The sequence below is a fragment of the Montipora foliosa genome, chromosome 9, assembly GCF_036669935.1.
Source record: "Montipora foliosa isolate CH-2021 chromosome 9, ASM3666993v2, whole genome shotgun sequence".
NCBI classification, from domain to species: Eukaryota; Metazoa; Cnidaria; class Anthozoa; order Scleractinia; family Acroporidae; genus Montipora; species Montipora foliosa.
In genome coordinates, this window is record NC_090877.1 from 10,623,928 (window position 1) to 10,651,427 (window position 27,500).

The 27,500-nt window shown below is 39.2% G+C and overlaps 3 protein-coding genes across 4 annotated transcripts in view; 2 read left to right on the top strand and 1 right to left on the bottom strand.

The window, feature by feature from the left end:
- LOC137972114 (probable ATP-dependent RNA helicase DHX40) overlaps positions 1 to 6,063 on the top strand; it is a 19,566-nt gene extending 13,503 nt beyond the window's left edge. Inside the window, exons 14-15 of one of the 2 annotated variants that reach the window (XM_068818944.1) lie at positions 684 to 843; positions 2,147 to 2,406. In XM_068818944.1, coding sequence (XP_068675045.1) covers positions 684 to 843; positions 2,147 to 2,262 — 276 coding nt within the window. In that variant the 3' untranslated portion in view covers positions 2,263 to 2,406. Of the gene's footprint in view, positions 1 to 683; positions 844 to 2,146 lie in introns of both variants that reach the window. The other variant, XM_068818943.1, reaches the window with a different exon arrangement.
- LOC137972115 (ADP-ribosylation factor 6-like) lies at positions 4,557 to 5,210 on the top strand. Its single transcript, XM_068818945.1, has one exon. The coding sequence runs from the start codon at positions 4,557 to 4,559 to the stop codon at positions 5,208 to 5,210; it is 654 nt and encodes a 217-aa protein (XP_068675046.1).
- A 3,178-nt stretch (positions 6,064 to 9,241) lies between the features above and the next one.
- The window catches only part of LOC137969743 (gamma-glutamyl hydrolase-like), a 19,086-nt gene continuing 827 nt past the window's right edge, over positions 9,242 to 27,500 (bottom strand). Inside the window, exons 2-8 of the mRNA XM_068816094.1 lie at positions 26,493 to 26,607; positions 24,334 to 24,384; positions 22,719 to 22,945; positions 20,819 to 20,928; positions 18,224 to 18,320; positions 15,137 to 15,274; positions 9,242 to 9,911 (exon numbers count right to left, since the gene is read on the bottom strand). Coding sequence (XP_068672195.1) covers positions 9,775 to 9,911; positions 15,137 to 15,274; positions 18,224 to 18,320; positions 20,819 to 20,928; positions 22,719 to 22,945; positions 24,334 to 24,384; positions 26,493 to 26,607 — 875 coding nt within the window. The 3' untranslated portion in view covers positions 9,242 to 9,774. The remainder of the gene's footprint in view (positions 9,912 to 15,136; positions 15,275 to 18,223; positions 18,321 to 20,818; positions 20,929 to 22,718; positions 22,946 to 24,333; positions 24,385 to 26,492; positions 26,608 to 27,500) is intronic.

Below are 27,500 nucleotides of genomic sequence, written 5' to 3' on the forward strand. Positions count from 1 at the left end.
GCTCAGTCGGTTGAGCACCGGACTGCCATGCGTGAGGTCGTGAGTTCGACTCCGGCTGGACCAACACTCAGGGTCTTTAAATAACTGAGGAGAAAGTGCTGCCTTTGTAATTACATCCGCAAATGGTTAGACTTTCAAGTCTTCTCGGTTAAGGACGATAAGCCGGAGGTCCCGTCTCGCAAATAACTTCCATGTTCATTAGTTCCCTGTGGGACGTTAAAGAACCACACACTATTCGAAAGAGTAGGGAATGAAGTTCCCGGTGTTGTGGCTGTCCTCTGTGTGTATATGGGTGGGTGGGTATGGCAGGTCCACATCAGCTGAATAGCTGCCAATACTTCAACCTGCTCAAACAAACAAACAAACAAACAAACAAACAGCGCCCAGATGAACACTTTTGCCATGGTTTGCAAATCCCGACCGCCCAGCCATGATGTCTTGTCGTATTTTGGAAAACATGCACTCGTTATATTAATAAAACCACGAGACTCTCAATATAATATACTTCGTATTCCCCCTACATGTCGGCAATGAGGAAGCTTCTCAACTCCCCAGACACTGAGCGCAAATATAACAAAGTTGCTGTCTACAACATGCCCCTTGGCGATCCTTGTTGTTTATGCCGTAACAATTAAAGTTAAAAGCAATAAATGTGTCCGCTGTTTTCTCTGATCTCTCCTCAGGTAAGGTATGAGTGGGTTAAAGAACTTCTTCCCAGGTTGCACGAAGTTGACAGCTATTCATTATCAGGATGGGCTGAAGGCAATCTAGCACCCTGTAATCTCCATGGAGATGCCGACCATAGACTGAAATCTGTTCACCGCAGTGACCAGAAACAAACAGGTTTGTTTTCCAGTGTGTTTCGTTAATTTCATTCCGAAACGTATTCAGACAGTCACATAGTTTGAATTGTTAAACTAAGCGTAGTTTGCCATAAAAGCCTTGTATTTAGCGACAAAACACTTGCAAGCGGCAAGAAGCTTGGACATTCGCGAACCCCAAGAGAGCTTTCTCACAAACAAGTTTGCCATAAAAACCCAAACCCTGGCTCCTGTGTCCTTACAAAAAGACAAATTTCTCAAGGCGCATTTTTACATTTTTTTCTTTCACAAATTTTACGTTCCCCTTCTGATATCCGCTGATGATGAACTTTCTCTATCAGACGTTAACATTAAACAAAAAAGGTTATATTAAGAGTCTGACGTTTCGAACGTTAAAGTGGTGCTCTAATCAAACAATCAAATCTTTTTTTCCTTTGGATTTCAAAACTATGTTGACTAAACACTAAGTGACCCAAGTTTTAAGCCTTAATTTCAGAACGACACTTGCTTATTTCAACTGGCATCATGGTCCGCCATTACCAACTTTAAGATCTTCATAGAGCTGGATTGGGGGAACAATGACGTCAAAGACTCACTAGTTTAAGTATGCAATGCGCGGGCGTTTCGGGCTTTCAGATCTTTTAACTTGTGTTTTGCATACATAAGAAACTGCTTTTACACACCAAAGAGTAAACGGCGTCACTTTTCCCTGGACCCAACCTTCTGAAACTTGCACTTCAAGTACATACATACATAGTTTATTCAATGCAAAAGCTTAAGTTACAGAGGACATCTGGAAAGGAAAGTAAAGAGGTCATCCCTCTGTTAATACTCCCCAGGCAGGTGTTAAGCAACGCACTTTCAAAATCTAAAGGAAAAAAAAGGAAGTGATCTTTTTATCATAGTACCACTTTAACCCTGACCAAGTGCTAGCTCACAATGCTCTCTCCAATCTCGACCCCAGAGCTCTTTTCTTTTGCGCATGACTGAGGGAGAGGAGAGCTCTGGGGAACCCTGAAACAAACTGTCGTCTCATCGGTTTTCGTGAAGAACAATAAAAACCGCCTTTGATTGATGTATTCATGTTAGCACGAGGAGTAGGCAGGCGTCATAAGGTTAAGAACCATACGGCGCATGCTCTCTTATATAGGGTTTCCCAGAGCCTCGGGTTATGCGCAGTCATAAGATCTCAGGCTCTGGTGACGAGAATGATCTCTCTCTTGGTGGTTAATTTACCTTAACGACGTTGGCCAGAGTAAAATCTATGTCTCACTCTCAGCCGAAGGAGGGTTGAATCATCAATCTCTCGTGTCCTTTTTCATTAGAAACTTGGAAAGAAACTGTTAAAGTATCCAAGCGAAACACTGAAGACTCCATTACCGCTGCAAGAGAACGCTTCTTGGAAAGAAAGAAACTACGCAATCAACAGCAAGTCACGTGACAGAGGACACCATTTTGGCGACAACTTCTTTTAGGATAAAGAAGAGGTATAACTGTCCCAGCATCAGTAAAATCTGAGAAGGCGGTCATCCTTGCGCCGTATGTTTTCTGTCTTCAGTTTGGAGTGTAAGCATGGTGCAAGGAAGGGATAAGATCTTCATAGGAGAGTGAGTGAGAGAGACAATCCCATGGCAACGATAACTGTCTTCGTTTGGAAGATTCTATCTTGAAGTTTCAAAAGGTATTGCACAGACGTGCAATGTAAAATATAGTAGAGTCCAGGGTCTCGTTATTGTCACCTTTGCCCGTACCACAACACTGTGCGAATGGTTTGTGAGTTTCCAAAAATTTTATGAATAGTGATTGAAAGACTGGACTCAAAGTTTATTGTCCTTATCTAAGAAGATAAGTCTAACAGATCAGATGAGAAAGAACGCTTCCTGGAAAGAAAGAAACTATGCAAACGACGGCAAGTTATTACAAAGGCAGTACGTTTACGAAAACTGAAAAGACAACACTTCTAAGAGTGTTGCGAAGGCTGGGGTTTGAACTACGATCTCCCGCCCGACCGTCCAATGATCAACCAACTGCAGCAGGGGGGTGCGTTTCGGGCTTCATTTTGCCAAAATTGAATAAAATGAACCCTAACTCTGGCTGAAAATCGTGCATGCGAACCGATATTCCACGTACCAAGATCTTCATTCTTTTATGTATATAGCCAGGCATGAACAGAAACAAGCTCCAACAAAGGACGTGTAGTTGTCACGTGCTTCTTCTTCAGTCAGCTCACAACTCGGTCTCCATCTCACGAGTGAAAAAGCACTGGTTTAAACTTGGTATAAAGTGTCCTCCATATTCAGCAAGTTGAGGAACTCCGTATGAACGCAAAGGAATTCGCACAATGACGTTAATTTATCTTTGGAAATTTCATTTTCATATCCAGCGCATTTTTACGGAAGAATCAGGAATTGAAACACTCCGAAAATAGTGAAAGCTGTACCATGAAAGGTGTACCTTGTCCAATAACAAAAAATAAAAAGTTTCATAAAAATGGTTAACCTTGGTATGTGAAAGATAATTTTTTCTTTGCTTCCTCAGTAATTTTCGTTTGTTATTCGTTTATTAGGTTTTGTTTTCTCACGTCATCTGCGAGAGGGTCACGAGGATAGCGCATGAAAACATGCTTGCGCCTTTCGCGTGCGCTTTTTCGGGAACTCGAAACTTGCTTGTTTCATTCTACTCGCGGTTGTACTGTCGATATATTCGCGAAGATAAGGTTCACGTTTCACACTTCATGCTTCAACTTTAATAACTTTAATTTAGTTGACAAGTCTGTAAGCAGACAGCTCTCGAGTTTGACATCACCTTGTTTTTGCGTGGTGATGGAGTGTTATTCATATTATAAAAGGTTGATAATGAAATTTGCACACAATTATGATCAACGAAAGCTAACCACTCAGCTGCGTCGTTCGATTATTAATAGTTGAATTCCTTCAAGCTTTACTGCATGGCTTTCGATTGTACAGGTGGTCAAGAGGTGAAACAAACTTTCTCCCGGAGCAATGTCCCAACCAATCATAATTCAGGAAGTTTTGAGCAGTTGAAAACATCTCGATTCCTTTCCACTCTGCGGTGTGGAATTTGTGGTTGTGAGTTCGTAAACCGGACTAATATTTAATGAAGTGCACGGTTCGATTTGCGTAATCTTGTTTGATTAATTAACCCTTTTTGTGCTATTTTGATTATTTTGTTGACGCTTTGACAAACTTTTCACATTGTAAACGGTATTGCAAAAAGACAAATCGGCGTATGTTAATTCCGTCCCAGCCAGTGTAAAGATAAACAACATTAAATCGAAATTCCGGTGTTAAACCCCGCAAAAAGCCCCAGCAAACATCAGTCAATCTTTTATTTTCACGCTTGTGATTATTAAAACGCAGCTTGTTTGCGGACAATGGAAAAATTTTGTGTTCCTTTTTGAACCAATGAAAAAACGCACTGCAAGAATTGCTAAGAAATAATAATAATAATAATAACTCAGTTGGCGAGATTTGCATAATGCAGCAAAATAGAAGATCGTTAACCAACGACTATCGCTAGCGAAGCCGAAATGCGAAAGGGATAGACAAGACTTTTCCTTTCATCGGCTTTGTCTTTTAAATTAAGCAACATTACGTGGTAAGATATTGCTGCTGACATTCAAAGTGAGTTGATCGCTGGACGAGTATGTTCGAAATCTTTGGGATCAATACTGCGGAGACCTTCTGATGTTACAACATTTATCTCAGAAACACTATGGGTAACAGGTTTGTCATTTCTGCGAGGGGATTTCGACCAAGTATAAAGCTTCGAAGACCATATCACGTAGTCATGTTTGGGCTTGACAGAAGTGGGAAAACGGCAATTTTATACCGAAGCAAGTGGAATGACTGGAAGGAAAGAATCCTTCCAACTCCAGTATTTAACGTCGAGACGGTTTTCACGACGAAAGACGCGAGATTGAAAATTTGGGATGTTAGTGGAAAAGAGCACATTCGCCCGCTATGGAAGGCTTACGCTCGTCAAACCGATGCCATCATTTTCGTTGTCGACAGTGCAAACCAAGATAGCATGGACGAAGCGAAGGAGGAGTTGCACAATCTTGTCAATTCTGCTGAAATCAACGGTGCGCCGATATTGGTGTTTGCAAACAAGCAAGATTTACACAATGCTTTAGCACCGTTAGAACTTACAGAGAAATTATCTCTTCCTTATCTTAATTCGAGACATTTGTGGTATCTGCAGCCAACTTCCGCTGTCCGTGGAGATGGAATTATGGAGGGTCTTAGGATTCTGTCTGACATGATAGCCCAGTGGAAGGCTGACCTTAAAAACTCGAAGAGCAACAGACGTATTCGTAAAAGGAAATTATCGACTTCGCGTAGCATTTCAGCGAACAATATTTTATGATGAAAACTGAAAATTTTCATCCAAAATAGCTTATGTCAGCCAGCTCGAAGTTCTAATAATTCTTTGTGTTCTGTATTGGCTGTTACAGAATTCTGTTTCAGCTAAAATATCCGACAGAAAATAGTACCCTCGTCGTTTCTTCAGTTGAAGGAAAGGTTTCCTACATTTTTCCAGTGTGTCTTTAGCGAAACTAAAATTGCAATCTCTCACTTTCTTCTAAACAAACCGTTGGAAAGCTTTGTAACAAGTTAAAAAGGCCGAAAGGCAACACAAGCTGACAAGCGTTCAATAGCTGTTCAGTCTTGTTGTTCGTTTGCTTGTTCAACCGCTTGTTCAACGACTCTTATGTTATGTATTCGTCACCCATTTCAGCCTGCATTTTTGTGATGGCAGAAATGCGAATTAGCATCCACATCCTTACATTTTTTATTTAAAATTATTCTACTCGTCTCTATAAATTTATCTTTTAAGTGAGCCGGGGAGTACATCGCAAACAGTTGATATTTAGGTTTAACATGTGCTCGTATCAGCCTTGTTTGAACACAAAAGCATATCACGGACGTGGTCATTGCTTGAACAGAGTGTCTATATTTATTTAGGCGACAAACCGATAATACAGATAGGGATTTTAAAAGTACTGAAAAGAGAACTTCTCAACTTTCCAGGTTGAATTCTTCCTTTTCATTATTGCATTCTTTTTATTTTAATATTAAGATGATAAATTATTTATACTTTTACCAAGACCTGCTTCGCGCCAGAACTTCCGTTTATTTAATATTTAGAAACTGTATCATTCCACTTTGTGAGAACGATGGCTTGTGTTTTGATGAATAAACGTCTACAGAATCGGGCAGTATGTTTCCTTTTCGTATCTTTTTATGAAAAGACCATAAAAGCATGCTCTTTGGAGTCATAATGTAGATGACGAATGCAACTATTCAGTATATTTGTCCATACATTGTACATAATACCATAGATATGGGTATCTTTTAGTTTTTGGGCAGTTATTACTCAGTTTCGTTCTAAGTTTGTTTAAGTTAAGTTTTTCATCGTAATTTTAGTTCACCAAGTGCTGGAGCCTCACTCAAACTCAAGCTCAAGCTCAAGCTCAAGCCTGTCAAGTCCGTCGTCACAGACTAATAGGGAGTTTAAGATCTATGACGCGACGACAACGAAAACGTCACAAATTTTTTATATTTAATGAGCAAAAACAATAATTTTGCACGCTGTGCACGTGCATTTTTCATTTTTGTACATTTCTTTCACGTTTTCGGCAAATCTATCACGTGAAATGACCAATTCTCAAGTTTTACGGAGAACGTGAAAAAAAGGCAGCGAATTTGAATTTTCTGTCGTAGATTCAATACTGCACCTCCTAATTCAGTTCCTGCGGAGTTACACTAGTTTTTAGAAGTTAGACAAGCCGACATAACGACGAAAAAGATTAATAAACCTGAACTTGCAATTTTAAATGACGTTTTCGTTACCGTCGCGTCGCATATCTTAAAGTCCCTATTGGGGCGCTTTAGCAAACACAACGGCGACGGCAACGAGAACGTCACAAATTTGCATATTTAGTGGGCAAAAATAATAGCTTTGCACGTGCATATTTCATTTTTGTCTATTTCTTTGCCACCGCCAGCAAAACGGCAACGTGAAATAGGCAAATTTGAGGTTTTATGGAGAACGTCAGCACTTGGGAGATAAATGTTTATTTTCTCCCCTAAATTAATAACGGTTTTATTCCCGAGCGACTGCCACACCTTCGTCATATTAAAAAGCTTGAAATAGTCTTGAAGTGATTGCAATGACGCGAAATTATGATTTTAGATGACGTTGTCGTTGCTAAAGCTCCCTATGGGCCGATTTACACGATACGATTTTGTCGCATGCGACAAGCTCACGACAGGCCTACGACATGACTTTACGATTGTCGCAGCGTTTTAAAATGCTACGACATTTTTGCAGACGTACACAACAATCGTAAATCATGTCGTGGGACTGTCGTAAGCCGTTGTCGCATGCGACAAAATCGTACCCTGTAAGGCCCGATTTACACGGTACGACTTTGTCGCATGCGACAACGGCTTACGACAGGCCCACGACATGATTTACGATTGTTGTGTACGTCAGAAAAAATGTCGTAGCATTTTAAAACATGTTTTAAAACGCTGCGACAATCGTAAGTCATGTCGTAGGCCTGTCGTGAGCTTGTCCCATGCGACAAAATCGTATCGTGTAAATCGGCCCTAAATCGGCTCCACGACATGATTTACGATTGTTGTGTACGTCAGAAAAAATGTCGTAGCATTTTAAAACATCTCTTAAAACGCTGCGACAATCGTAAGTCATGTCGTAAGCCTGTCGTGAGCTTGTCGCATGCGACAAAATCGTATCGTGTAAATCGGCCCTATTATCGTTAATTTTAGACACTGTGTCCCAGGACTTGTGGGAAATGGTCATGTTTGTTTGGACGACCCAAGTAAATGGACACAGGACTCGAACCTGGGAATGTTGATCAATTTAACCCGTCACCTAACCGCTTGACCACCACACCGCTAGCTCCTCAGTGACAATATTTTTAACACTATTAACTTGATAATGCTGAGCCTTCGTGTTAGCATTTTCTTGTTTCTCAGAGAAGGATTTTACGTGAGCTTTAGAGAACTTCACGAATCTATCGCTCGCCATTTTTCACTGACTGTTTGCACAGGCAACCATGCAAAGGCGGGAAATGACGTCATCAATATCCCCATTAGTGAGGATATGGAAAATGCGCCACCCGAGTACCGGTTGTAGTTTCGTATGAACGTTGTGAGTGGTGTTAAAACACTCCTGTCTATATAATAAATCACGATTTCGCAACGCGTTTGTCTGGCTGAAGAAAGAAACTTTTCAAAGTATTCTTTTAAAATTTTAGCTCATTTTTACCTGTTATGCTCGGATGCTCTCAAAGGAGAGAGAGTCAAGCTAGAGTAAGAATTTTCATGTTGACAAAGGAGCCTTCTTTGTTTTGGCTGGGTACCCTGTTCCTACTTTCCACCCTTTCAGTCATTTTCAGTCATGTGATTCTGAAGCCGAGAGATACAGTTGATGGTTGAGCATCGGGCTGTCATGCGTGACGTTGCGGGTTTAAATACCCGGCAGGATCAATACTCAGAATCTTAAAATAACTGAGGAGAAAGTGCTGTCTTTATAATTTCATCTGCAAATGGTTTGACTTTCAAGTATTCTCGGATAAGGACTACAAACAGGTGTACAAACCGTAGGCCCCGTCTCACAAATATCTTCCCTGTGGGACGTTAAAGAACCAACACACCAGTCGATAAGAGTAGGGAGTCCCCGGTGTTGTGGCTGTCCTGCCCTCTCCAGCAGAATTGGCTGGTTTGGTGTGATGTCGTCAAAAATGCTTGGCCACCTAGGCAAAAACAGGACTTTGCCGATTGCTGGAACGTGTAGATGTCGATGATACCTGTGTTCATTCACACGAAGTAACGACGCTACACGCTACCTTGTTACTTGTTTTGGTCCTGATTGTTGTAAGGATAAAAATAAACGTCGAAATGCCTGATTTATACCTGTGGATTTGATCTTGCAATATTTTGCTTATACAAAACTGAATAATGAGCGCGCTTCAGAGTCCATGGGAACATAAGCACTGACTCACAAGTCACATAAGTATTTGAGGTGGAGGGTTAGGAATCGGGGGTGGAAGCTGAATAATGAATAATGAATAATGAATAATGAATAACGAGTATAAATAAAAAATGAATAATGAATAATTGGGTCTGAAAACGCCGGAATATTGAATAACGCAGTTAATGTGCCAGTGGAATAATGAATAATAATGAATAATGAATAACCTACAAAAATTTAAAAAGAATAATTAATAATCCGAACTAAACACACAAAGAATAATGAATAATCGAGGACCAATTATTCAGCTTCCACCCCCGATTAGGAACTTTTTTGTTACAAAGGTGCGGTCTCGGCTACCTAACGGGATTTTTCTGAAAGATGTTATACCAAGCAGTAGTGTAAAGGCCTTTATTTCTGTAAAAAAAAAAAACAACAAAGTATACTTATCATTGTCTAACTGCAAAATAAAGGGATTGAACTCCCCTTCCCTCTGCTTCATTTTTTTTTTTTTTCAATCCTCTGTCTCTGAGGGGCTGTGATTCGTAATCATTGTGCTGCATACAGAAGGGGTGGCGAATGGTAAAATCCGAGGCTCGCCGAGATCCTAGTTAAAAATCCGAGCCCGAGACTCCTTGGTAAAAAGTTTCGAGATTCAAAAAGGGTAAAAACAAACCATGCAAAAACGAGACTTCGAGACTTATCAAAAACGCTTTCGAGATTTCGAGATCCTGCTAAAATTTTCGAGGTACCATTCGCCACCCCTTATAGAGAAATGGCAAAGCGCGAAGTGCAATTTTCACATTGCAGACAGTACTTTTGCCCAAATTTTCAAACTTCGTACCTTCAAGATTAAAAATACAGAAGACACTAAGTAATACGAGCGTGATGACGTCACGTCTATGTCGACGTTCCCTAATGTTCTCATTCATCGCGCACGTTTTTGAAATACGTAGCACTGTTCATAATCGGTTAACTCTGGATAGCAGTAGACAGGGCTGTATTTATAAATTAATGCATCGTCTTCTTCCTGCTTGTTTGGAAAATGATGGCCGCTGAGACGAGCTGCAAAGAAAAATTAAAAAAAAAACGGAAAAGATAAGGTCCTTTTTTGGATGAAGAGATGCATTTTTTGATGTTGGTTTGGAGTAATCCTTGTAGCTATTCCAGACTGCTAAGGCCCTCCCAGCAAGGAAGCAGGGGGGGGGGGGGGGAAGTCCTTTTTCCCTTTAAACATTTGCTTGTGTTCCCTTGTTCCCAGCTTTTTGACTCCCTACAATTGTTTATCTTTCCTTGTTCCTAAGATATTTTGTTCTTTTTTCCCTGTTTCCCAGTTCAAATTAGCCATGTTCTCTTATTCCCCAAAACCCGTGGAAGGAACCTGGAAGGCCTCACTACTATATCTTTGTCCCTATATACTGTTTCGTTCTCCAATCACAGAACGTGTCTCCAAAGCTACAGAAAAGCTCGCCTTTTCCCCTTCCCTTGGTCCTTTGCGCGCGCTCTTGTTCCTTGAAAAAAAGAGAGACGTCTGGGAACGAGGCAGCTACAGGTTCTTAGTGATTTGGGGATACCCGGAAAAACGCTCTACCACTGCGCTATATAAGAGGCCAGAAAGTCGGTTCTAGTAAAAATTATTGTCCCGCTAAACCGCTTGGATTCAAATTATCGAATGGTGCACTCTCACATGGTGAGTAGAGGATACTCGGGAGTTGAACCCTCAAGATAATTTCATTTATTTTGTTTTTGTTGGGACAAAACTCGGAAAAAGTAGCTAATTCTATTTCCATTCTCTCCACCCATGGGTGCAGAAGGCAAAAATGCCTTTGGCTGCACTTTTGTGGTTCTTGTTAACGCCTAGTTCCCATATGTCAAGAAAATCCCAGACGACTGGGCATTTCGCAGTTTCCCGACCGTCCCAGATTTTGCCGACTAATAAAACCATAAATCGTAGACATCCCCGATAATCTGGGATGGTCGGGGACGAATCGGGAAATAGGAAGCGTTTCAAGGAAGCGTGCCTCACATTTTAGCGATCATCAGCGATCATTCCCGACATACGAAAACTCAAATTTGTAGTGTCGGAGACCTCGGGGATGGCTTTAGTTCGTTACCAATCCTCAGTTTTTGGCGCACTTTCCACTTTCCGCGCAACAAGTTTTCGAGAGTGGAATTACGATGATCATATAATATCACCCAGCGTTGAGTATATGAAAATCATAATTACATGCCATATACAGTGGTCTAAGTCCCAGGACTTGTGGTAGCAGATAAAAAGAAAAGTAAAAGTAGTCCCTGGACATGATTTGAACACGGAGCTTCGGCTTATAGGAACAGCTTCTATTCACTAGACCACGATGAACAAGTTACAAAGTTTCTTTAATATTTGTTATTTGTTGCCTTGCATCTAGAATAGGATCACTATAATTCAATAATTAAGCCTAAGCGCAGATTTTAAAACGGTTAGCTTTGTTTTAAGTGTGGCCTGACCTTCTCGTTAGTTGTGTAAAATAATTTGTTAGCGAGTGTTAGCGCATGTTTACAGCCTGGTGTTATGACAAATAAAGTAGATTATTGTGCCTAAAAATTTTATCGGATCAAGCGGCGACTCGGTGGTTTAGTGGTTAGGAGCGGTGACAGGTAAGCTAATAATCGTAGGTTCGAGTCCCGAGTCCGGATATCTGGGTAGAATTTTAGAAGAAAAATGTTGAATTCCCAGAATTCCTTTCCAACTGTCAATGTCATGAAATAATGATAATCGTATACAGCTGTTTGGAGAAAGGTTGTCCAATCCCGAAATTATGGAAAACTGTCAGTTTGAGTCAACAAAAACATGACGGCAGTGCTATCGAAAACGTCACCTAGAAATACATGCTCATGCTGTGTTACTGACATTGAGATATGAGTGAGTTTCAAAATTCAGTCAAATGATCCAGACCATGAATTAGTAACAAAGGGTTAGGATTCACAGAGAGAGCAAGATTCTGAATACTTTAACCCTGCTTATTTTATGTCGTGTTTCGCAGAGAAAGTTAAAGAAATGTACCAAAAATCGCGGCGCACTTGCAGAGCCATCGTTTTTGCTAATGAACCCTTTTGTTTTTGGACGTGTTTTGGTATCGTGATAGCAGGAGAGAGCTTCAACATAAGGCCCGTTTTAAACGTCGTATTTTACATGTGACGAATCTAATGCAAATGAGAATAATCTATTGTTTTCACTCATTTGCATTAGACTCGGCAAATGTAAAATGCGACGTTTTAAACGGGCCTAAGTCTGCGCGTACTGCCACTTCGTCAACGCTATATCCTAAGAACTCTTTCATCCAAATAGCTCGCCATAGTAGGTCTTCACTGTCCGGTCGCGGCATCTTCGATTCTGGGCGTTCACGACATATTGAATACTGTCCCATACTGCCTTTCGGCATTGTTGCGAACGCTCTTACGCTTCTTTTAGACAACCTATCGAAACAGCTGTATTCAAAGGCGGTAGATACTATATGATTATTGTAATAGCAGTGTCGAGAATAAGTTGTTCCGTGAAAGTCACTATCGGGAGAATCTGGGACAAGCGTCTAGCGATTTTCCGTTGATTGGCAAAATCTGGAACGGTTGGGAACACCGGAGCCCACACAATGTGCGTTCGTAACCGATTGTTATTTTATAGTAAATGTACTGGATTTACCGTTTGCTTCACCCATAACAATATATCGCTAAGTATGTACATCAATCATTGTTAAATAAACGTTGAATTATTTTACCTGTAGTATATCGTCGTCCTTTTGCCTCAAAAGCGGTTTTCTTGAGCGATTTTGAAGGATTTTGAGTTCACCGTTTACTGTTCCTAGAACGTGCTTCTTTTTTAGGAACAGTAACCGGCGAACTCAAAATCCTTCAAAATCGCTCAAAAAACCGCTTTTGCGGCAAAAGGACAACGATATACCACAGGTAAAATAATTCAACGTGTATTTGACATTGATTGATATACATACTTAGCGATATATCGTTAAGCCCTGCTGGTCAAACGGCGCATGATAGTGGATGATAGTTGATGATAGTTCACCGGCAGTCGCGCAAGCCTTATGCAAAACAAATATTGATGCAAAAGTAAATAAACATTGATACACAGTTTTTAGGAAGAGCAGAAGAAAGTTTTCAGGACGGTCGATCGAGAATAAAATATTTTGCCATCAGCAACAAAATTTACGACACGAAAACAACATTAACTTTGAACCGCGAATATAAAAATTTACCATCAGCGAAAAACATTTTGGGAGATTTTTACTACGTTTAATTTTGTTATTGCGCTTTTGGCGGCTAAATTTCAGAATACCCCGCCACTTACTTGCATCTCCTTTTGGCTGCACAAGTAAATCGCAAAATCGAAAGTGACATCGAATTCAGCGGGCGCTGTGATCAAGTTTCCGCGGCGTGTTTACTCGCGAAATAGTGAAGCATCTGTGTCAAATGATGGCAAGATACCGGATTCTTGTTTTTGTTAGTTTTCTTTTTTTTTTTCAAGTGTTATAAAGTTTGACAAGAAATGTGCGAATTCAACACAAAGATCACAATCGCCCAACTCTTGAGGTTGACCATTGTTTCTGCAAAGTCAAAAATTTACTAGATCCAAGACGAGGTTATTTATCACCATGTAATTCCATCGTTTTGGAAATAGCAGCTACTTCATTATTCATCAGCGTCACAGTTTTTTTGCTGATTTTGAGGCTCATTTTGTTGAAACTCAAGCACGCTTCCAACAGACCTGTTTATTTTCGTGACTTAATGTATGCACGCGCTGCTTACAGCGCACTACAACAAAAATCCTCCCATATCACATTTCAAACCACGTGTGCAAATTTGTTAAGCTCGAAAATTACACAACATGATATTAACATTCACAAAGGCTGGAAATCTCACAAAAACCCTTTCCAGCGAAAAATTTATTGAAACAAACAACATATTTGCTATTAGAGGCAAAAAACCCTTCCTATTTCAATTGCGTGCGTGCAACAAGACAAACAATCCGTGTCATAAAGCATATGCAATTAAATAAATTTTTGACAGTTCACATCCAACCCTTTTCGAAAGAACCTTGACCGTAAATAATGAAGCACAAAAGAGACGACAAGCTTTCATTCAAATAATTCTTCACTGCCACATTTCCAATTTACCGTGGCAGAGTTGAGTACAAAATAAAACGTAAACTTCGATGCGACTTCAGTAAACACTGTGATGCATTCAAGGCGTTCGATTCCTTCAATGTTTGTTAAATCCATAAAAAAATGCCATTTGATTTCAGTGTTAGATATAATACCAAGTTAGTAAAATATTAGAAACAAAGCTCACTTGATATCCAACGGCGAAAAATGAAATTGTTGTCGAAGACCATTACTCGTCGCTTTAAAGATTCCAGGTACTTATTTTTCACCGCCTGTCTTGTTCATCTAATTGACGTTTCATTCTTGAGCTCCATGAGGGTACATTTTGCTTAAAGATCCACTAAAACGCCATTCGCGTTACAATGACGTTCGACGCCATTGAAGGTTAACAAGAATTAGTGAAATTTCCAGACTGTGCAGAGTTGAGTACAAATAAATACAAAAAGCCAGCCAACAGAGATCACAGATCCACTTAAGGTGTTCGATTCCTTCTGTCTTTGTTGAACGCATACGTCACCAGAGAAATTTCCATTTGGTTTCAGTGTTGTACATAACACCACTCTTGGCAAAATATTAAAAACACAGCTCACTTTGATTTCGGCTCCACGGGCGGAAGATTGTTGTCGAAGTCCATTACTCGTCGCTTTTAAGATTCCAGATATTTATTTTTCACCGCCTGTCTTGTTTATTCAATTGACGTTCCATTCTTGAGCTCCATAAGGGTATATTTTGTTTAAAGATGCACTAAAACACCATTCGCGTTACAATGACTTTCGACGCCATTGCAGGTTAATTAAATGTTCTCCTGTGTGCTCCAGAGAAATCAACGCATTACCCCAACCCCCTCAAGCCTAACAAAATACCCAAAGAAGACTCTATGCACAAAGACACCACTTAGCAGGGGAGTGACAGGCAAGGCTTTTACCTCCACTATCTGAGGGCCTGGAGCAGACTAATTAAGCTATGTCTGCAGTGTCGATGCAGTGGAAAAAAGAGGAAATTGCAAAGGCGGAATAGTGAAATTCGGTTTGAACCATTTAACTCAGAGAAATTAGCAGTCTTCATATTCGTTCTATCATCATCATTTTTTTTAAAATTCATATCTTTTCTTGAGCAGCAGTCCTGCAAACTCACCTTGGTTGACAAAGAAATTCGCCATGTACTGAGTAACAAGAACTGCCTCCTTTGAATGATTTATGGCCTCTTTAGACGTCCACTCAAAAGAATTTTTCTCTGGATGCCACTGAGTGCCATAGAACGGATAATCATAAGCTGATAAAAGGACACAGTTGATTAAAGTGAGGTCGGTGCAAATAAATAGGCCATTTCCGAGTTCTTGCTTGCCTCATCTTCAAAGCGAGTCTAAGTGCGAAGGTTTTGTTGTGAAAATTAGTTTTTATTCATATGTTAAGTAGAACTAATTACTATCAAAAAAACTTCGCACTTAGACTCGCTTTGAAGAGGAGGCAGACATGAACTCGGAAATGGCCTATTGGCTTCGTGCCATCATAACCTGCACAACCTGCGCAAATTGACCACCACTATTAAACTCTGTTTCCAAGCACACCTCTACCTCCATGGCCATAGCCAGTATGAGGCAATCCAAGGCACTTGCCTTAGTCAATTCTTTTCCACGATTTTTTTAAAATAATGGGGATCCCAGTGCTTTCTTTAAATGTAGGCATCAAAAACACCCTAAATATCTACGAAGATAATTTATTGAAATACTCATCCATATTCAATAGCAGTTTTGACCAATCGGATAAATTTCTCCAGAAACGTGAGTAAGTTGTTGTACTTAGTAATTTACCCAACAAACCTAAAAGCCTGGGGAGGGATTTGAACGTGGCCCCAGGGTAATAGCAGGGTAAAGAGATGAACAATGGAACGCAAATGAACATGAAGCATTATATAATGGCACTAGTGGCTTCGTGTTCATTTGCATTTCATGACTCCGATGACTGAATTTTGAATTTTCGACCTTGAAGGAACATTGCTCTTGTGAAGGTTCTTTGTTGTTCCTTGATATCTGCCACTCGGAGAAAACCTTAAATGCCCGCTTTGTTGCATTCTTGGTAGCCTTTGGAATTCAGTCTTCCAAGTCTTTTTTCTCTTGCTCTTCCGTCGTTGGCGGTCGAAAGTGTCTTTTTGGAGGCATATTGTCCTCAGTTCAAGATCCCTCAAAACACTAAACCGGAGCTTTTTTACGCTTTGCAGCTAACGTGAATAAAATTTTTATAAATCGCATGAATGACATTTCTTCAATTCCCAGGTGAACTGGACTGGTGCGTCTTCTTGTGCAACACTAGGTAATTAGTTGTCCTTCATTGTTCAGGGTGTTCTTCGATTCCCAGGCGAATAGACCATATTCGTATTCTCAGTATTCGATTGGAACTAGCTTGCAATGGAGGCTATTGCGGGGGAATATATTAAAAAGTATTTGCATTTGAAAAGATTCCCCCGCATTAGCCTCCATTGCAAGCTAGCTCCATACGAATCTGGTCTATTTAGCTACATGTAGATCGGCTTTCAAGAAAGAATATTCTTCTTTCCATCACGATTGGTCAAAATGGCTATTGAACATGGACAAGTATTTTAATCCATTAATAACACGGGTGACAAGTTATCCTTAATTTTGGCACAAAATTTCAGCGTTAATTTATAATTTCACATGTGAAATTACAACTTTTCCTATAGTGCCAAAATGCCGTCTTAAGAACATACCGGTAATTTGTCACCCAAGATATTAATAGCTAATCAAATGGTACACTCGTGAAATTAGAGAATAATTTCACTTGCGTTTTGCCCAAAATCAAATAATTTCCTTCACCTACAGGCTTGGGAAATTATTTGATTTTAGACAAAATGCACGTGAAATTATTGCCTAATTTCACTCATCACCATTTGATTACCCATACTTAAAACTCCCACGTGTTTTATGACATATAAAAAATCCTGAGGGCAAAAAAAACTCCTCCTTGTGTATTAAATAGTTAATAAATTATGGCCATTGCCTCAGCTGAAAAATGTTTTTTCTGCCTACAGCCCTAACCTATAATAATAATAATAGTTTATTAACTTCTCTTGTAGCATTACATACTAAATTATCGAACTAGAATATGGGATGTTATAAGAATATAAAATCTATTTAAAATCATGTACAATATACAAGAAAAATAAAATATTTACACAAAATATATAAACATAAAAAGTTCTCAGTTCGTTTGATTTTACACTTTTCACAATATACAAGAAAAATAAAACATTTACACAAAATATTTAAACATAAAAAAGTCCTCAGTTCGTTTAGTTTTACACTTTCACAGTTTGTAAATAAATAAATATGGTCTTTAAAGGTTCCTTAGGCCATATGGGCAATTGGAGCCAACCCTCCCATTGCTATGCTAGCAAATCAAACCCAAGCCTGTAAGATGAGGCTGAATTTGCTTGATGAAACCCATACTATTGTTGGTTTTCACTCACATGATCAACAGCCATGTTTTTCATCGAAAACAAAAGAAAACGTTTGCATAATAATAGAGTTCAATTCCCAGAGGATTGGGTTGGGACACAAATATGGCTGCCGCTTCTTTGTTTAGGGGCACAAACATGGCAGCTGTGGTGTCATGTGAAAACAGAGAATTGGTATAGCCCGGAGTGAATGCTTGCAGCATCATTTCTTCTTTACTGAATGGCAATGGGCCGGGGCAAAGACAAAGACACCATGTCAGTCAAGCAACAGAAGAGGGAAAATTGAGGCAACGCTTCTCATTAAGCAGTATACTTGCCAAGTGTCACACTCTGCAGATCTAAATTTCCCTCTTATGTCCACTCATGCCAATGGGGAAAGTCTGAGCTATTTACTGTAAGGCCTCAACTGACACCGTACACTTTGAATAAAACCTAATTTAAAATCTCTCGGAACCAAGGCCAAAAAAGAGAAGTCAAGATGATTTATCCCAGGTCACACCTCCCTGTGACTTGGAAAACATCAGCAGGAGTACAAAGAGGGATGATGAATGGTAAAATCCAAGACTCGCCGAGACGCAGAGAATCTTGTTTGCAAATCTGAGACACATGCAAGACTTCACACCGAAATAAAAGCAATATAAACGAGACTTCAAGACTCTTCACAAAGGTTGTCAAGATTTTAGAGTTTGCGAGTGCCAAGATTTTGGAAGTACAACTCGCCACCCCTACAAAGGTAAGGTACTGTATTACCTTCAATTGTGGAGACAAACTCTTTTTTTCCTTCTTTGTCTCTGTTTGTCGAAAGTAGCCGGAAAAATTTATTGAGTGCTTTGTTACTGTGGTATTCCTGAAAAAGAAACACTCCTTTAAAACATGAAATTAATTAAAATATTAAAACCTAAACTTAATAATGTCAGTGGTGTCATGAAGGCTCCAAAGAGTTCAGGTGAGCACAAAGTGCATAGGCCACACATGAAAAATTATACTTAATCTATTTGCCTCAGCATATTGATCAAAACGGGTGACCAGAAATAAGCATTTGACATAAAATCACAAAACTGAAAATAAAATCCTGTTAGGAGTGGTGAGCTAGATGTCAAAAGTTTTCAACAAAAATTATCAAGTGGAATTTGTTCATCTTCTATAGCATTTTTAAAAATAACTCAAGTTCCACTGGATATATTTTTTTCTCATATCACACATTAGGTAAGGGAATTTAAAGGGATTGTTTTTAAGATATTTTCCGAAAACAGCTAGCTAATTGAGTTTATAAAGGGTCTTTTAAGCGCCATTGTGACCAAAAAATCAATTCTTCTTTTTCTTTGAATTTCAAAACTACCGGTATGTTAACTAAACACTACGTGACCCAAGTCTTAAGCCTTGATTTCAAAAAGACACCTTTCTATTTTAACTGGAAATTTCCTATTTAATGGTCTGCCATTACTAACCTTAAAATCTTGAGAGAGCTGAATCGAGGAGAAAATGACGTCAAAGACTCACTACCGGTAGTTTAAGAATGCAATGTACGTGTGTGCGACTGAATTAATATGCAGCACGGGAGTTTTGGACTTTCAGGTTTTCAAACTGGTGTCTTGCATACATAATAAACTGCGTTTACGCGCTGAAATTTTAATTCAGTAAGCTAGTGAGTAAATTACGTCACTTTTCCTTAGATCCAGCCCTCTGAGGTCCAGTTGGTCAGTTTTGAATGTGAGTAATGGCAGACCATGAAATCCAAAACTTACACTCAAAGTAAACAGCCTTTGGACAAAAATCAATCACACTTTCAAAATCTGAAGAAAAAAATGTTTCCACTGACAATAGCATTAAAGTGCCTATGAAGTAAAAAATACTTTATGCCTACAGTATTTGAAAGAGTTTTCAAAATAATGAATAATGGCTTTACAGTTTTGAAGTATCTTTTTTTTGTTTCAGAGATATTTGAGTTTTTGTGTTATGCAAATTAGCAAATTGATGACGTCATCAGTGGTTCCACTGGAAGATGGATCACAAAAGCAAGAATATCTTTCAAAGTGTAACAGCGATATGATTCAAACTTGGCATGAGAAATAACCCTACGTAAGGTACAAGATGGTGCAGAGTATGATGTAACCATGGCAACACTTTTGGCTCCAGTCCTGTTTGGTTATAAATGAAGTTTCTCAATTTCCTCTAAAATCAAGCAAGACAAACAGTCCTGCTCAAAACACATGTAGAGCCCATGTTGCTGTAGGTCTCCCTAATTAACTCATTGAGTGTGAATGATGTTTGGTTAGGACAAAAAGCAGAAACACCAGTTCTGCACAATCTTGATCTGAAAGCAAAACAGTTGCCATGGCAACTGTACGATGGGTGTCATTTTATGTGCTGACTGATAAACATTATTAGTGCCAAGTTTGAAGAGAACTGTGGTAATAATTTCTAAGAATATTTTAGATTTTGTGATTTGTTTCCCCCTTAGTATAGAACCACTGATGATGTCATCAGTTTTAACACAAAAACCTTAATATCTCCCCAATGATATAAGATATTTTCAAAGTGAGAACACCATGAAGCAGACAATGACCCCAGTCAATTAAGTGACCAGTCCTCCCAAGTAATGTGACAAAATCTAATTAAGGACGGTGCCTACTATTGTTATTGCACATAAGTTCTGCGCATCTCCAGATACTCAGATTTCCTATCGTGGATGCTTACTAATACAGGGATATTTTTGCACGGTTTAAAACTATCCGGAGAAAGTAGATCTTAGTAAGTACTCTTGGTATCCAAAAAGAAAATTGGGGGTAAACATGCATTTTTGAGAGATAATTCAGCTTCAATTTGAGAAAGAACGCCATACATTGCTTTGTATTTTAAAGCTTTTTACAAATATTATTCATGAATTATCTTTGAAAAATGCATGGTTACCCCAATTTTCTTTTTGGATTTCATTAACATTTGTTAAGATCTACAATTCCTGCATAAGCACTGTCACACCTGGGCAAAAATATCTTTAATTAGTAGGCACTGTCCTTAATAGATTGTTTTAGACTTAGTTTGACATTTAATGCAGGAAAAAATCACTAAAAGAAGCCTTACAGTTTCCGGTGTAGCCATTAGTTGGGGCCTCATAAAATGGCCGAGTCCTCATGATCAGCATTCATGACAATCAGGTAATGAATGTATTAAGGGCTGGGCAACCCAGGTAAATTGACTGGCTGAGCACATATTTCTTTCGTTATGACTTATTTGCCAGGCTGTTTTCATCTTTTCTACTTTACTATTTCAAAAGTATTAAAAAAGCCCAGCTACTAAGCACTAATGACCTCCTGAGCAGGTCGCCGCAGAGACCAGCTAACTTACATCAGTGGAAACACAAGCTCGGTGATGGTTGAAAGTGACATCTTTTGTTTTAAGGTAGGTTATAATTTCTTCAGGGGCAGATGATCCAAACAGTCTGCTGGACTGATAACCTGCAGTTAGGGATGAATTGAAAAAGAGAGCAAAAAGAGTCTAATCTACTATGTCATACAAAAGTCGACCATTTGGATAAAATAAAAGGGCAATGGACTTTAATAATATTTTAATCCACTAAAGGTCACTTTTTTAAATTCTAATGATAGTGGGCTGAGTTTCAGTCATTCTCAACTTGCCGTGAGGGACTTATTTCTGGGTTCTCCGCTTTTACCCCTTACCAAGATCGACTTCCAGCTATAAGGGGTGACATTGCTATAATTGTAGGGGACCTAGTGCTCTGTTTAAAAATACTGTAATTATAGTGTCCTACAGGTAGTATTGATCAACAGCCTTGGGTAAATCACAACCCACGAGGCTGGGGCAAATCATTAAATCACAGGTGACCCAGGCTCTGTGTTGTGTTTCAACCTTTAAAGAGAGCTTGTATGGCGAGTATTAGTCAATACAAATCAGAAGGCTTAATAAAGGAAATAAGCACTAATGCTGCACTTAATACTCGTCTGTTGTCTCTTTGTGATCTTTCTTTGGTAATCTGGTGCCATGCTGTCAACTGTTTCACAAGATATCCTCAACCAAAGACAGATCTCTAAAAGAGAGAGAAGGTAGGAAATGCTCACCAGTCGATCAGCCAAGCAAACCAAGAAATCGAGTCGAAAAACGTACGTAGCCAAAATCCTTCAATCTGCCTCAAACTCTGCCAGTGACATGTTCGAAGATTCTATCAAACATCTATTCAAGGGAATAGTCTCACTATTCACTCTGCAAAGGAAAACTTCACTTTCTGTCAACATCCTTGTGACGATCAGCCGTGCACCCCAAAACGGTCAATTGGGCCAAGTCACCACTCCCTTAGTACAGATCTTTCCCTCCGTCTCTCCCCAGACTTGACAAAATTTCTTGGATGAAGCTTCACACTCCTCAAGTACTGGGAGGGGTGGAGGGAAAGATTTGTACTAAGGGAGCAGTTACTTGTCACCAATTGGCCATTTTGGGTGCACGGCTGATCATCACAAGGATGTTGACAGAAATCAAAAATTATTGACATTTTGTGGCAAATTTTCGTTCGCAGAGTACATGTAGATTGAGAGACCATTCTCTCGAACAGATGTTTGATAGAATCTTCGAACACCTTGCTGGCCGAGTTTGAAGCAGATTGAAGGATCTTGGCTACACTTTTTGGCTTGATTTCTCGATTTGCTTGGATGATTGACTGGTGAGCATTTCCTTCCTTCTCTCTATTTTAGAGATCTGTCTTTGGTTGAGGATATCTTGTAAAATTATAAGTTGACAGAATGGCACCAGATTACCAAAGCAAGATCACAAAGATAGAGATAACAGACAAGTAAGTGCAGCATTAGTGCTTATTTCCTTTATTAAGCCTTCTGATTTGTATACACTAAAACTTGCCATAGCTCTTTAAATTCAAAACACAACATGTAAAGAGCTTGGCGGCCACCTGTGATTAAATAAAGAAATAATGCTAATAAACATTGAAGCATGTTAAAGGACCCCACAGTGTTTGCAAAGACTTCAAGGACACAGACCTTGGAATGATGGTCATCTTGAGTAGTTTACGATATTTGACTGTGTAAATGCTTGAAGGTACATGTATTAGCTGCCTCAAGCATGGTGATGATGTTGGGAAGGTTACATTAATTTTACTACTGGAAGATACCAACATGCATATCATCCCCACTCCTTTAATAGGTTTGCTTTGTTTTTTTTTAAACAACTTTTTTCTTTTTTGAAGGTAACAAAGGGATAACAAACATTATATTTTACTCACCCTCACTAAGGTTTAGAGGAACACTGTAGTTCTCTCCATCCACAAGCGAAATAACTTGTGCACTACCAGACCCACAAATGCTTAGAAACTCGAAACCAAGACAAGTTCCCCAGAGTGGAAATACATCACCAGCTTTGTTTGCTTTTACTGCTAGATTAAACAGTATTTTGCCCGTCCTTGCGTAAGGGGAATCAGGCAAATCTGCTCCACCACCAGGAAATAGGACACTGTACATTGAGAAGTAAACAATCAGTTAGGAATCATATGCATGCAGCCCTTTTACAGTAGATATCTCTTAATAGAAGTTGCAGCATACTTATACAACACAGAATTTTCACATGATGTCACGGCGGACATGTTCGAGGAGTGAAACAAAGAAACAGCGGCCATGTTGGAGGAATGATATATTCTTTTGGGAATTGAACTCTATTCTTATGAAAATTCTTCCCTTTGTTTTAGTATGCAAACATGGCTGCTGGTCACATGAACAAAAACACTCTATTTGGGTTGGCGTAGTGGTCTTACTTGTCTTTCACCGATAATGAAGAAAAATTGGTCCAAGTTGGGGCTGCATGGTACAAAACACAGGTCACAGCTGGTCATAATGTTTTACCAACACAGAAACAACCATAACCATTTACCAATGGTAACATTGGACCTAAAAACATTGGTTTAGGCCTAATAAGGTCTAAGGTTAGCTTTAATGAATGTTTGATTCTTTCTGTATTGGTAAAACAATGACCTGTGACGTGTTTTCAGTACCTGGTGCTGCCTCAGTTGACACTGCGGCACTCAATGTCCTATGTGGGCAGAGTTTGTTGGTTCTCTTATCTTCCCTGAGAGGTTTTTCTATGGATACTTCAGTTGCTCACTTTAATCAAAAAACAATAAATTATTTTTCTTCAACTTAATCGCTTTAAATTCATGTGATTTGATTTACATTTTTCCTTATTAGGAGAACACTTTTTGCTCAGCTCAATGAGCTTGGGAATAACTTGTGTGATGATGATGATGAGGATTATCATTGTTCTTCAATTTGTTCCCTGTTTTCTTTTAAGGCCAATTAGATCAAACCATGGTCATTAGGCACTAGAAGTCGCTGGAGTGTTCATGCTATTTACTTGTAGAAGGACCCTTCTCAGAATGTGCAATGTACAAATCCCACATCAATGGTCAAAGCCCAAGGTTTCAGGTTGGCAATGGGCTAGCTGGGTTATGGAAGGGAGGGACATTAGCTGTCAAAGTTTGTCAGTTTTTTACATTTCCATTGCTGTTCGTTCCAAGTCTTTCTCATTAGAAAACAGTTCCTTTATATCCTTGTTCAGTCTTTTCATTCCTCCTCCTAAATAGCCAATCACAGATGGTATCACTTTCACCATATACCCTTCCATTCGTTCACATATCTCGACACTCAGCTGCTGGTACTATTATTATCATCATCATCATCACCATCATCATCATTGCTGTTCTGCAACCAGTGTTGGGCTGCCAACCCAAGGTATAAATGAAGGAGAGGAAATGATTGTGCATAAAGGGAAACTCAGATAAACTTGACTTCATTTGATAACTTGATGAAATTTCAAAATGATTATTGGTTTCTTTCTTCACAGCCTACCCATTTATGGAACTGAACAGCTTCTCCAACTGCTCCTCACTTAAATCATTTCTGTTGTGAGTCAATTTACAAAATAACAATCAAGTATCTTATTTGCAAGAGAAAAATGCATACAGATGAGACTGCCATAAGTGTGACTCTCGCCTGGTACAACATTATATGTAGCATAAGAGAATTTTTTTTTGCCAGCGAAAGAAAGCCTCTAACTGATATGCTTCTTAAAGTGCCTCTAACCCCAAAATTTTTTTTGGCCAGAAAAAATCTTTGTTTCACTGAGCAAGATTCTGCAAAATTTTTTTCATTTGGTTGAAACCTCATATTTTTATGAATTTTCAAAGTTATATTTTTTCCTGTATGACTGAGTGAAGCGTAGACTGGGGCTAGTGATGTCATTCCAGGATACTCCGATCCGATCTTGGTCACTTTAGCCCTTCGCTCAAACCTTCCTGCATGCTGCACCGCCTTGCACACTATCGTTGATTCCTTGACATTATCTTGTGGTGTTTCTTCCGCAGTTGTACACGTATGATGTTGTACTACAGTACTCTTATTCCTTCGGTGTTTTCTCTCAAGTTCCATGTTAACGAGAACATCAGAACTTTCAATTCAAAAGCATCTTTATTCCTCTAAATAATAAAGACAAACACAGGGATTGTACTCAACCTCACTCCCAGGGTCTCTCTTTTCTGCCTTCATTCTCAACAACAGTGGAAGCAGGGAAGAGAAACCCTTAGAACGAGGTTGGCTTGTACTTTGAGAAATATGCTCATCTAGAAGGAGATCTTATCTGGTAAGCCGATTGTTTCATAAGAAGGATGTGTACAAAAGAAACGTGTATCGAACAAGTGGGAATTCTCACAACAATAATTTTCTCACCTTCCTCTTGCTTCGCTCGCTTTCAGCGTGTTTTACACTCTCTCCTACAGACTGGACAGCCAGAGTATGGACAGTTGGAAGGACACAAACTCCAACTTCATCTTTTAGCAATCTTAGTTGACGATTGTCCCGAGTTAGATCTAAAAACTTCACTGTGAAGTTGTTGTCTTGGAAGTGCTTCGAACACACAGCCGAGTATTTGGAGGGCTTCCAATGTGCCTGCTTCAGTTGAACAAAGTCAACCCACTGTTTTCTTCTCTTTCTTTTCAGCGGGTCCTCTGCTCCACCCTTCTGATTTGGAGTGTTGCGACACCCGAAAACAACACAGACGTCGGGCATTTTCGTTGAGCAAGTTGTTTATCACCACGCTCACAAGAGAAATCCTGGTATGATGTCATGAATCATGCTCAACTCAGACCCAATTTGATATTTTTTTCACTTGGTAATGTCTCAAAAGGAGGCGATTTTTTCCTCCTTTGAATATTCCCCAAAAAATCGAGGTTTCAAACAAATGAAAATATTTTTGCGGAATCTTGCTCAGTGTGATGATTTTTTTTCGGCCCAAAAAAAAAAGTTTTGGGGTTATAGGCACTTTAAACTTCACAACTGTAATATCCTTATGGATCACAAATCACAAAGAAGCTAATCGAAAACACTCTCCTAGTTCACACTGTTCCCTACACGATCACTTGTCCTATGCCCACTCGGTCACCGGGTTCCCACGCTGGAGAGATCCCGGATGTAAATACAAACACTACAACAACTGTGTGTTTTACATGCACAAGTTTGATTGAGAAATAATTAATTATGATAAATATTGGAAAGTAATAATTAAATTTAAAAATTAAGAGCGGCCGTAGTTAAAATGGTAATGCAGTCTCTCCTCAATTGACGCATTTCAGATCTAATTAGAGCAGCTCAAGCAGATTCAAATCATAAAACATATTACATGTATAAGAATCTGAGTGGAAGCTTGCTTTAATCAATAAAATGAACTTAAAATAATAATTATTATTATTGTTGCTAAAAGTTAGAAAACTTGTGTACAACGTTTGTATAAAAGTAACCTTTCCTCGAACCTATAACATTGTTTGTTATGTTGCACACAGATCCTTGTGGTGAGTTTGCATTCAAATCCTTGCACTTTAAGCTTAAAGCTCCGGGGCTTTTTTGCCTTGACTATGAGGAATGCCTCTGGAGACAAGCTTTCCTTGGAATGAATCAAACATAGTCCAGTAAATGCCACATACATAATATTATTCGCAATTTGTTTCAAAGGATACCGTATTGGAACAACTCGGCCCCCTGCAGATTCGATGTATTTTACATAGGATGCAACGATGTAAGTTGGACCAAAAGTCTTGTTCATGAAGGAACCAGTATTTTGAGCTAGAATTCCTGCAAAGGAATAAAGCCAAGGATATTTTCGACTCTTATTTTCAGTCCTTGCATCGGATAAGGAGAGCATGCATGCAAACAAATACAATTTCAACAAAAACTGAGTTGAAAATCTTGCTGTTTATAAAACACAAAATCTTATGTAAAAAATCTTTTTCTCTGAGAAAAAGGAAAGGAAAGGATCAAGTGTCAAGTGCAGTGTTCCAGCGACGAAGCACTAACTAGGATTGTCAAAACCAATTTAGCCGTTCATACAATGTATGAAAATAAGTGAAGGGGTAATAGAGAATCTAGCCATTTGCCTTTGTGTAAACTTCGAACATATTTCTATTCTATTTCTTCTTTGGAAACTGGTCGATGCGGTTCCAAAACAAGCTGTTTTTAAGCTGTCTGCGTTACTCGCTGGCGTGACATGGCCATGCTCATTTTTGCGCAATTTTGCTTGTTCAAGTAACAAAATGTTTTCTAGCAGTATTATCGTCTCCTGTGTGTGTTGTAAACTGCATTGTTTGGGTTTATTTTTACAAATAAAGGGGCATCACGTGTCGATGTAGAGCACCTTTTTCTGGTTACCAAACTATATCTGCACAATCTGCATTAGCTGCACAATCTGCAATCTGCATGCCATCTGCATGATCTGCATTTTAACATGACCGCGTTTTGTTTCAGTGTAATTACTTGGAAAATGCTATGTTGCTTTACACCAAGGTATGAAAAAATATGAATAAATAAGAAGAAAAAAATAAGTTACAAACAGAAAATTAATCGCTAAGTACTATAGCCTCGAAACTAGGTGCCTAAAGGCATTGACAGATGAGGTGATTGCTGCAAATGCAGGCAGACTATTCCACTCGAGTATGGTTCTTGTTCAGCATAAAATATTTTGAAGTTTG

Coding starts and splice junctions, on each gene's coding strand:
- LOC137972115 (XM_068818945.1), top strand. CDS start 4,557: ATGGGTAACAGGTTTGTCATTTCTGCGAGGGGATTTCGACCAAGTATA.